The sequence below is a fragment of the Centrocercus urophasianus genome, unplaced genomic scaffold, assembly GCF_019232065.1.
Source record: "Centrocercus urophasianus isolate 14NV4802_14NV808 unplaced genomic scaffold, USGS_Curo_1.0 seq_12, whole genome shotgun sequence".
Classification (NCBI taxonomy): Eukaryota; Metazoa; Chordata; class Aves; order Galliformes; family Phasianidae; genus Centrocercus; species Centrocercus urophasianus.
In genome coordinates, this window is record NW_024884364.1 from 1,174,517 (window position 1) to 1,187,046 (window position 12,530).

General features: G+C 38.0%; 1 protein-coding gene across 2 annotated transcripts in view; it reads right to left on the reverse strand.

Moving 5' to 3' along the window:
• Positions 1–12,530, reverse strand: part of MAN1A2 (mannosidase alpha class 1A member 2) — a 135,784-nt gene that overhangs the window by 84,857 nt on the left and 38,397 nt on the right. For both annotated transcript variants that reach the window (XR_006167283.1, XM_042809690.1), the window contains exon 3: positions 2,547–2,643. Coding sequence is in view for 1 of the 2 variants with exons in the window: in XM_042809690.1 (XP_042665624.1) it covers positions 2,547–2,643 (97 nt within the window). In the remaining variant the exon portion in view is untranslated. The remainder of the gene's footprint in view (positions 1–2,546; positions 2,644–12,530) is intronic.

Sequence of the window (12,530 nt, forward strand, 5' to 3'; positions counted from 1 at the left end):
ACCAGACTCCAAGCCATTTGTTTACAGTAAAGTTGAACAATCCTCATTCAACTGACTGCTGGCAGGACTGCTCCAGTAAATGAAATTATTCTCCTATGAATTTAAATAGCTTTCCATGCACTGTAGGTTTGTGGGTGCTTTTTGTCAGTTTTTGTTTGCTCATTTGCTGAGAAGCAGGAGACAGAAGGAGAGAGTAGCTAGTTAAAACTCTCCCTTCTGTTCCAGTATGTGTTTCTTTCAAGGCTGGAGTTCATCATGCTTACCAATTTGATGAAAAACAGCTTAGATATAAATAGTATTACATAATTGGTAAGATGTGTGAACGGTTTCAAGAAAAAAAAAAAAAAAAAAAAAAAAAGAAAATAAGGAAAGTAGGGGCAGAGAGAGCAGATACAATCCTGCTGTGGTTTAACCCAACCCCAGCTCAGCACCACATGCTCACTCCTCCCCATCTGTGAGTGAGGGAAAGAACTAGAAACAAAACAGAACTCATGAGCTGCAATAAAAACTATTTACTGAGACAGAAAATGAAAATAGAAAAGCAACAATAGCAATAGATATAGCAGAAATGAAATTACTCACCACCTGCCAACTGACACAGAACTAAAATGCCAGATGCCAGCACAACATCTCGATCCCTACTGACTGTAGCCCCACAACCCCCAAGCAGCAGTCGTCCCTGGCTAACAGCTCACAGCGTGATAGCCTTCCACATGGTGCCACATGGTATGGGATGTCCCCTGGCCCAAATCAGGCCTCTATCCTGGCACCACCCCCTGCCCCACATCAGCACTGGAACAGGCTGCCCAGGGGGGTTGTGGAGTCTCCTTCTCTGGAGATATTCAAGTCTCGACTGGATGCCTACCTGTGTGACCTGGTGTAGGGAACCTGCTTTGGCAGGGGGGTTGGACTCGATGATCTCTAGAGGTTCCTTCCAACCCCTACAATTCTGTGATTCTGTGATCCTCTTGGCAGCACCTCTTCCCCAACTGAGAGGCCCAGCCAAGCCCTGGGCACACACTCATTACTCAGCAACAGCCAAACATCAGTGTGTGATCAGCACCATCTAGGCTAAATCCAGCGCAAACACTTTTAAAACTAGTTACTTAACTCTGCTCAGAATTAGTTTATTTTTCCCCCTAAGGATGAAAACAAAACGCTAACAAAATATCAGTATAAGCCAAAATAATTTATTTTAGGTTCTGCCACTAAACACAGAAAACCTGATACTTACACAATCCTCATCTGTATATCTATAGTCTTCAAACAACAAATTCATGTATTAAAGCAGGATAACTAAAATAAATACCCATTGCAATGAGAGCCAACCTCACGCAATGTCATTAGCCTATTACATTATTGAAAAACCAATAAAAGCCTTGATTTCAAGTAAATAAATAGCATACTTAAAGTATACACAGTACAACCACATTCACTCTGGACATAAAATGTAGTTATTACAAGTTTCTATCTTTCTTGGGTACCATAGAAGAGATGAACATAGTATCAACCCCAGAAGAAAATTAAAAACAAAAACACCCTACAGTATTGCATGCATTTCAAATCACAGAATGGCTTAGGTTAGAAGGAATCTTAAAGTCCACCCAGTTCTCTCTGCTGTGGAGAGGGATTACAACTGGATCGATCTATTTCCTCATTTGAAGATCAGTAAAATCCTTGCTATTTTACTATAACAATTTACCTATTCTGTCTTAACATTAAAAAATAAAAGTAGCACTGCTGCAGATCACTGAAATTTTAAGGAAGAAAAGCCCGTCTAGTTATAAGTCTGATCACACATGCAACACAGGCTATTCAATTTTTTTTTTTTATCTTTACCTTCCATATATTTTATACTATTTAAAATGCCATTTGTAATACTTATATCCACACTTCATCACTCAAATAATCTCAGTTCATCCCTTGAATTTCCTCATCGTCTAGCTCCACACTTCTCTATTTTCCAACTTCGCCTTTTTTTGTTCAATCCACATACTCAGAATCCAAAAGTCAGACATCAAGTAACCAAGTCCTCGTCTTCTCGAGTTTTTTTCTCTTTTGAAAGCTACTTAAAAATTCATCATGTGGCAAGCAGCTTTTCAGCATGAAGAATGCATACTATTCTGAATCCTCCACAAAAAAATCAAATATGAAAATTTAAGCAAGAAGAGGTGAGGGCTTTGTTTGTTTGTATGTTTTAAGGCAAATTTATATTAACTGCATCCCCAAATATCACGACCATGCTACCTGCTGGCTGTCTATATATATATATATATATATATATATATATATATATATACACACGCAGAAAAACTAACAGCACACAGACACAACTTTGCTTTTGCAACAATACGAATAGGTTACTCCCAAATAGCCAGTTTAGTGAAGAGCCATTTAGCCACTGAACCACACTTCTGTGATCCACATTTCAAGATTCATATTAAAACAGAATGCTTGAGTAGACATTCAAGGAGGACAGCATGGACCAAAAAAAAAAAAAAAAAAAAGAAAGGAAAAAAAAGAAAAGAAAAGAAAATATAGCCTACCAAATATGTTGGTGGAATGTCCTTTCCTGGCAATTGGTTTGAGCTCATTATGTCCCCATCCATATTGCCTATAATTGTCCCAGGCATGCTTCATCATCTGAGAGAGGAAAAAAGCCAAGATTCAGTTATATTCTGAAACTACTTCATAAAATACAGTAATACAGTATTTTATTCTTTATTTGAGACTTCATCTTCCTTATTCATTAGAGCATACTGATAATCATTTTGCCATTATTTCTGCTTGCTAAAGAAATCAAACGCTATATTGCGAGCATTTTCTGAAAACAGAAGTCTATTTGACTTGAGTTACAGGATGCTCTGTATTAGTTCACTTCCATTTTCTTTGCCTTAAATACATACACAGACATTAAGGAATTAGTAAAAATACTGCCTAACTCCTAAGCTGCTATCCAAAAGAAAAAAATCTAATAATACCTGAAGCTCAAAAGGGATTTATTTGCTTAGTCATAGTCTGATGCAACAGCATAATCTTACAATGGTATCGTACTTTTTGTTTTCTTATTGGGAACACCTACTTGACAGAGATATACTGTGGAACAGACTCTACCATGACAAACAGCAAAAGCTTTGATCTTTAGGAAGCATAACGAATGATGCAGTAGACAATTTATTTACAGCTTACTGTTCCTGAAGTATCTGTTTCCATTAGATTTTCTTTTTAATAGAAGTTTCCATTACTAAAAAAAAACAATCACCAAAATCTTGTTGGTCCACAGTGTAATGGAAATTCTAAGTCAGAGCCTGAAACAGTGATTGAGCACCTACTGGGAAGGCAGGGCCAACCCAGGGAAGTGGAGGTACATGATGCACCTGACTGACTGGAAGGGGTGGAGCCAGGATCCAGCCCCTCCCAGACCTCATTTAAGGGTTGACAGTGGGGGTGAGAGCATCTCTTGCTGGAAATCCCTGCCTACCTGAGACCTTCCAAAGGTAAGTAGTTCTTTACCTCTGCAGCTGATGCGTTTCAGCTTGTTCTCATTTGCTGCCACCAAAGACTTTGCCACCCTGCTATTATTATCCCAATATATATTACACAAGGCTATTAGTTGCACATATCATCTGCTAAGCAATAATTTCTTTGTTTGCATACAGCTGAAATTCTGCAGCCACAAAACTGCAAAACCGAAAGTACAGAACTGCAGTATAATCATATTGCTTACCTAAATTATAGAATGGCTTGGGTTGGAAGGGACCTCAAAGATCATCAAGCTTCAACGCCCTGACACAGGCAAGGCCGCCAACCTACAGATCTGGTACTAGACCAGGCTGCTCAGGGCCCCATCCAACCCGGTTCTGAACACCTCCAGGGACGGAGCATCCACGACCCCCCCGGGCAGCCTGTTCCAGCACCTCATCGCTCTCTCTGTGAAGAACTTCCCCCGACATCCAATCTAAATCTTCCCTCCTTGAGCTTAAAACCATTTCTCCTCATCCTAACACTATCTACCCATATAAAAAGTTGATTCCTCTCCTGTTTATAATCTCCTTTTAAATACTGGAAGGCTCAATGAGGTCTCCTTGCAGCCTTCTCTTCTCCAGGCTGAACAAGCCCAGCTCCCTCAGCCTGTCTTCGCACGGAGGTGCTTCAGTCCTCCGATTGTCTTCATGGCCCTCCTCTGAACTCTCTCCAATAGCTCCATAAGCAGATCAAAGCAGATAACAGGAAAAAATCTGATTCTTTAAAATCACTTCCCCAGACAAAAGGAAGTTAGGAACAAACTTATTCTGAAGAAGACTCCTGAATTAACAGTCATACAGTTGTATCCACAGTGCTGTACGTATTTCATTTTTCTATTATGACTTTTAAAAGTGGTATTAAAATACTGTCAAATAAACAAAAAACCTCCAGAAAATGCACAGAAATTAAATAATCATTTCCATAAAGTTTGACAAAAGCTCCCTGAAAGGAAAAAAAGAAAAACAGAACTACACTAATGCAACTTACAGACCTTTGCTAACCCCTTAAGAAACTGATTATATTGTAGCAAGTAACTGCATGATTTACAAGAATGTAGCATTCTTATTTTAATCCATCACCATATCCAGAGAAAATCTTAAGCAACAAGCAGATGTTGGCTCATAAGCATTATCTAACATAAGGCATACAACAGCTCTTTTCTCTCACTAAGTCTAGGACTCACTGGAAGTCAACATCCAGTATACATAAGTCTTTCAAACTGCATCCATGCTGCTGAGAGATGCAAAGTACAAGTCACTGTCTCTCTACAACCATCATGAGAACCCTATCCAAACTACGTAGCCATAATTTGTCTGAACATCGACTGAGACAGGAGAAGCTTGGAGGGAGTCAACTTATGCCTGGGTGATAACCTGGAACTTAGCAGAGATATACAAGCAGGGCACGAACTTGTAAGAAAAAGAGAACACTAAAAGAGGAGAAAAGAGCCATTTCATTAGCACTGACACATTCCTTAGTGTTTAACAAGCACATGTCTCTATAATTAACAGCTACTCAAACAAAGATGGCTCAGTCAAAGAGAACCTCTACTAGCATAAGAAAACTGCAGAATGACTAAATACAGTAAAAAAGCCGATCACGGATAGCACAGCTCTGAGAGTTCCTACCAATATTATCCAGAAACAAACAATTTTTTTTCTTTTTATTAACTTATGGTGATAGAATCAAGAATCACAGCTTCACTCGGACTGGAAGGGACCTCAGAATGTCTTTATTCCAACCTCTAGACTAAAGCAAGGTCACTTACGAGATCAGACGGGGCTACTTAAGGATGGGACAGGACAGTCAAGGTCTTCCTGAATTATTGTGCATAAAATCACACACAGAACATAAAGTCCTGAAAACACTACTTTGAAGAAAAACAGACTTGTATTTTTAGAAAGCACTGGAGTGTAGAGCTAAAAGTTACCACTGAGCTCTGTATCTAACTTTGATAACGGATGTCTAAACAACAGGAGCTTTAGCCAATCTTCTTCCACAAAAGGGGAAATGAGCTTCTAAGACCTTAGAATGCATCAACGACATTTTTCACAACTGAGAATCAAGTCACTACTGATATTTTAGCTCTGGAAAAGTCTCAGACAAATTGTAGACAAATATCAGCATAGATAACAAATTGGCTAAGACCAAAAGAAAGAGCAATACGTTGTTTACTCATGGCAGAACATTAATCAGGGAATATTTCACTGTTCCAATTTGTTACGCCTACTGGGAAACTGAGCAGAAGGTACAATTTTGTTTTAAAAAAAAATGTTTGTAAGCAGATCGCTTAGTTCTGAGGAAACGACACACACTGCATAAAGTATACACCACTGCAAGTTTCAAAAATCTTGAAGTTTCTAAGATACCTGAATGTCATCTTAAAAGAAATTGTAAGATAGACATCTTAAAGGAACTAATTTCACCAGATTAATCAACTGATGAAAAAGTAACCTAAGAAGATACAGAAGCACTGTCAAACATGAGAGACTAAGACATAGTTGACTGTACTGACTAACATTCTGAGAAAGAAAATTATATTTTGAAGAGTATAGGCTACTTGCACAAACATGAGCAGGTGTTTGCCATATCTCCTCTGCCTCTCCCAAACAGGAAACAAAGGAACTGAAATTATAATTCTCCAAGGATCTTTTTATTATTTTCACATTAGCAAATCAACCAATTTGTTCCAGACAAACACTGTGAAGTACTCTGGTACTGAAGGTGATATCCTTGTCTACCACTGAGCCAAGACTTCAGCGTATCAGGTGAGCAGACAACTGCATACATGAGAAATCCCACAGCTCTTGTACAGAATATTGAGATCTGTAAGCATTATATACCAAGAGATCTGGTAACAACGTGAGATTTGTGTTGCTGCCGGATGTAGTAACAGGATACACACCTATATTAACTGGGAACAGAAGTTTGGGAGAAGGCAGAAGACACGCCTGTGACTGCTAGAACTCTAGCAGAAGATATTACTTTGGCTCAGGAACTATAAGTAACATGCTTATAGTAAGCCCTTGGCATGTGATGGCATATAATGCAAAGATCTTATCATATGGCCACCAGAGAATGAACATATTACTGATGGAACTCTCACTGGTTCTATTAATTCCAGATGACCGATTCTTCTTTTGACAGAAAACAAATCCTATTAGAATAGGTTCATTACATACCAGTCTCAAAAATATTTATCACGGGATGCATCCAAAGTCAGCAAGGCAATAGAGCGCGTACAGCATGACAGTTCTACAAAAAGATTAATTTGGACTCTGCTGCCAGAACAGCAAAAAGCAGGATGTGTCTCAAATGAAACTGCTTTTGTACATACAAAATACTTAGATCCTTTTACTTTAGAGCATGTGCACCTGGTTCATCGGATCTTATCCACTGCGCTTGCTAAGAAATTGGTATTTCATAAAGGCAGAATTGTAATGATGTCTTTTAACAAAATCATATTCTCAACAACAAAGGGAGATTACAGTAACGGAAATGACTCTTGTTGGATAGTCTCATCACTACAGCAGTACACTGAAGCAGTCTGGCTTGGAACTATTATTCCTTAAGGCCTCTTTTCAGTCTTTTCAGCCTCTACCTCTCACAGGGTAGAGATTTAACTTAAAAGACTAAATCCTAGTCCTACGAAATAAGCAAATAAAACAATTTGTTGAGAATTGCTGTGACTAGAAAGGAATGATCTTTTCAATGTACTGATACTCAGATGCTTGAAGATAATTAGAAAAATCATTATTTCATTCTTCCAAAAACTACAAATTTCTACCTAAACAGAAACTAAAGTATCCATTTAAACCTCTGCCATGCAAAAAAATCTGCTTGGAACACGCTTTAAGACACAGAAAACTGTCTTCATTTTCTGATATAACTAGCAACAGATCCATTATTATATCAAAACAAAAACGTTGATCACATTAATGCAAAATGGAGAACTTAACTGTATGCATAAAAGACCCGAAGCCCAAGGTATCTGATGGAACCAAGGGGACAATACTGCAGTTTGGTAAGAACTGAAACAGTAGACGTCAGTGGCACAAATGTGGAAAGTTTACAGCAGTGAACTGACGGCTCAAATTTCTGTAAGAAAGCCAAAAGTGTTTTGATTATTTTTTTTTTAACCTAGTGAATCTGTTTTTTTTTTATATCTGTTCTATGTTTTTATTAACACAGAACAAGTGAACCTGGTAGAGGTACGGGTTTAACTAATCCTGTGTTCAGAAATCTCACAGATTATCTTTGTAACAGAACTGCACACCAGCCACTAGAAAGCATTGCTTCCACTCTTGCTTTTTCAGACAATTTAACCAATCTTCATCAGCTTATTCTTGTACTTTCAGCAGTTTTACCACACTCTTTTGAAACTGAGAGACTAGAACTACACGAAGAACACAAGATGCTATGTCCAAACACTAGCAAATGAACTTTGTCTATTTCATCTTCCCTTCCTGAAACACTTTTTTTTTTTTTTTTGGTCTGGTATTAAGCGCTATGAGTGACCTTCCCAAAGAATAAGCTCTCAATTCTCAAGTGGGAAACAAATCACCTCATACCTTATCATAGTAAGTGTCAAGTTCTAATTTCATCCTCTCCCAGTCCCAGTGGGAATCATTTTATCTTTATATGATTAATCATTCAATCCCACTAGATTTTTCTGCAATTCTTCTGTCAGGCTCCAGTTTTCTACTTTGAATTTCTGTGTTGACAAAGCTGCTTCCTGCAGTCAACCAGTTTCTCCAGGACAAAAGAGAGACATCATCCTCAAACCCAAGACTACCTACTTTAGTTCAATAGCTGAACCTTGCCAAATGTTTTTATCATGCATATGGCCATAAGGTCTCCTTCTTTCATTACCATGATCATCATTTTAAAAAAAAACAAAAACAAAACAAAACAAAAAAAAAAAAAAAAAACACTGGAAAATCTTTGGTATGTGCTCAACTACTTTATTCCCTCTTTTGGTTTCTGTTGATCTGTTAGTTAATTCATCAAACATAGGAGACTGTAGTTCTTTGATCCTGTTTTGAATCCTTTAAGAAAAAAAAAACAACTTTCTTAATCACCTTCTAGTCCACTGATAAGCAGAAAAAAAGAATAGATGCCAGCAATGCAGACCAAGAATCCAAGTCCCAGAACACACTAATTGTTGAAAGTGTCAGGTACTGAAGAAGCATACATACATAGTCTGTGTGTTAGCTGAACACACCACAAAAGAATTGGCTGATCAACTACTAGTAGTTCACACAATGATATTTTATGAAGTCACTGATACACAGTAATTCAGAAACATAGCCTCAAAGTATTTATATCAAACAATTTTTTAATGTTCTTATATTTTATGTTGCTCTGGGAAATAGAGAAAGGGCTACAAAAGAAATCCTGCAAAAATGACCAGCAGATAGTACAATTTTTACCATGTTTAAGAGGATACTGTTGCTTTCCAATCAGTTTCCTACCTGCAAAACACTTTGTACTCTACATCTTCTGAAATTTAACATACTGTACTTTCCATCCAACCAGAACACACAATTTTTGCTAGGAAAATCTCCATAGTACAGGAAAAAAAAGGAAGTACAAAATTCAAAATGTAAAAGACAGCAAGAAGTTCCATTAGATTTCAGAGAAACCTAACAGTTCTTGTAACAAGTAGCTTTCCTGGGGTTTTGCTTATTTTCATTTGGCTGACTGTATCAGAGAAATACAGTATTTGTTTCCTTGATTTTTACTTCCCATTTAAAAATTTTAAATACTGTGGATGTGTTCATTGTTGAAAAGCAGTTTTTGTCACAATGGCCTGAAAGAAGATAACTTTGTTTTTAGAGATCTTGAATTTTTAACATTCTTCTACCAGTACAATTGGCAAGATAATTCTGCAATTGCTAGAAATTGAAGGAATTGATTTGTTTTTTAAATGTCCTCAAACACACATGCATTCTTCATAGTAGTGGGTGCTTTAAGTTACCAACCAAAGCAAGCTATCTAGGCCACACTGCTGTAATACTGCACCAGCCACACAGATAAGAAGTTTTATTTTCCTTCTCCTGCCTGAGCAGATTAAGTACAACAAATTGCAAGACTTCTCATAAGCATAATTTTAAACGAACGACTTTAAAATAGTTTTCTTATACCATACAATCACCCAGCATGCACAGACACAAATCTGTGACAGGGACATTCCAAACTTGCCTGTACTGGCCAAAGAACTGATCAAACAACTTTCAATCTGATAAAGTCACTGAAAATTAGTTTGCCAAAAGGCTATACTATGTCATGATGAAAATGAGTCCACCTTGACTTTATGTAGATGTCGTTCAGTAAAAATGAGATGGCAATCATCAAAAAGTACAGCAAAGCTAGCTTAAAGCCAACATAGCTGCTTTCAATAGGTTGAATTACACTTGAGAATCCAGAGCACTTCAGGAGTGTTGAAACAGAGCCACTTACTAAAACATACACACAGATATGCACTCACACACACAGAGGGAGTGTTATCTTAAATACTGAAAAAGGTAGGTAGTAGTATTTGTAGTAGTTCATTTTTATTGTGATCAAAGGCAGATGTAGCAAGCTATAAAATACAACGCAAAAATCTTAACAAAATACTGAAACATTGCTAAAAACAGATGCCCTACCCAAGTGACTGTGAAAACGAAAATAATATATTGAAAGCAATTTCATTCAATTTGTTTTTAATTGCTGAAAGAAATTCCACAGAAAACAGGCAATTTAGCTAGAACAGAAATAGCGCAGTTACAAAAATAAATGGGATTAGCATGGAAACCATGAATGTTTAACTATGAAAAGAGAAGTTATGCAGTATAAAAAGACCTCCACATGATTAAGTACTTTTTCTTCATAGCTCTTCTCTCAATAAGTGCACAAAACAGAATTTAGATACAGGACTGCCACTTTTCTAAATTTGATTTCTTAAGAGAATAAGACTTAGGCAATCTCGCTGTCTATATTTCTGCCATTTGCCACATGTGAACTACTCTTCAAATCCATTGTCTAACCTCAAACCCGATTTCACAGAGTTGGAGGAATCTGCTATTTCAGACCTCTAATTTTTCTGAGAAACAAAAGGAAATCAATGTCTCTGTAAGGAAGATAGACACAAATTACAACTCCAACTGAGAGAAGGGTAGTTTAATCCACTCCCTTATTTCTTCAGTGTGGCAGCATTTAGCACACAGGTGGCTCCAAACCAAACACAAAATACATTGCAATTCATACAGTCAAATTAGAAGACAAGAGGAAGTTCACAGCAATGTACGTGTGAGAGAGGAACAGTGAGTGGCATAAGGCTATGGCACTCAGAAAGCCATAGGAATCCATTTGTTCTGCTACTTTTAAAGCTGTTACTTCTCAACATTGTTAAGAGTTTCTTGAGCAACAAAGACCATGATGAAAGCACATTTTAATCACTTATCTTCTCAGTACAATTATAAAAATATTTCCAAAATTTCCTCCACTAATATTAAATTCTCCTCTCTTAAGTAAAAACCTGTCCTCTATAAGGTACCATATTAGAATTCACATTTTAAAATAAGATGCACTCAAAGATTTGAATGGATTTATGGAAGTCTAGATTAAGTTCACTTTCACTGGCAGACATTCTGTTTCCCAACCAAAGTGTTGTTTCCGACTCATTTGATGCATCCAAACTGAACAGTGATTTCTTCTGCAGGTGTCATATGTTTTAAAAAGGACATGCAGAGATCAGAGGTGACACACTTGACGATGGCTTGCAACAACTTTTGCTTAAATGTCTTGCTCATCTTTTTGGAACAGAATCAAAATCTTGCTGCGTTAAAAACAACTTTTCAAATATCAATTTAAAAAATCTCCTTTCAAGCCTGTGTCATGAAGCTTAGAAAGTTTTTAAAATGCTCAAGAAGCGTAGGCAAAATCAGCATCTCCTTTACTTCACAACTTTGAACAATACTCAACCTTTTAATGAATAAAGGGTACAATTAGGACTGCCTTCTTGCATGATTGTGTATCACAATGAATACAGGACAAGTAGAACAAAAGCTCCAGAGGACTCTTAGACTTTGCCAATATATCTTTGAAGCCTACAACACAAGAACTATTTCACTCCATTCACTTAACTGCACATTTGTTACATTCTGGTAAAGCTTCCTTTCAGCTGGCAGGCTTAGACAACAGACTTCACAGAACAGCTGAGGTTGACAGGAACCTCCAAAGGTCACCTAGTCCTGCTCAAGCAGGCTTACTGAGAGCAAACAGCCCAGGCCCATGTCTAGACTGCTCCTGAAGATCCCTAAGGAGGAGAGTCCAAAACTTCTGAACAGCCTTTGCAGGTGCTTCCCCAGTACAGAATTGCTTCCTGATGTTCAGAGGCAACGTTCTGTGTGTTTTAGTTTATGCCCACTGTCTTTTTTCTGTGGTGGCACAGGGCATCACGGAAAAGAAGTTTGGCTCTGTGCCTCCCTTCAAGTATTTATAAACATTAATTCAATACTCCCATTCCACCCCTTCAGCCTTCTCTAGGTTTAGATGACCCAGCTGTCTTAGTATTCCCTCTTGTGAGAGGTCCAGTCTGATAATCATCTTCACGGCCCACCAGTGAATGGGTTCTCTCCAGTATAAGACTGTTCCCCATCAACACAGGGCTTTGCACTTTCTTCTGAACTTCAAAAAGGTTCTTATCAGCCAATTTCTCCAGCCTCCGGATGGAGCACAAGTCCAGGTCCCTCATAATGGCAGCACAGCCAACCCCCTGTTGTTCCAGTCGCTCCTTCCAGTTGTGACAGCAGCAGACGTGCCCTATCAACCTAATCATTAATTAAGATCTCCAACAGACTGGGCCCAGCCAACTCCCTCCTCACTCATGAGCCCATGTGATGATATTTGGGCTTACAGACTTATGTATGTCCAGACTCTAAGTATTCCCTGGCCTGACCCTGTTCCAGTGAGGAAGTGTCTTCCTTGCTCCAGTCTTTCTCTGTGACATTCTGAGCCTA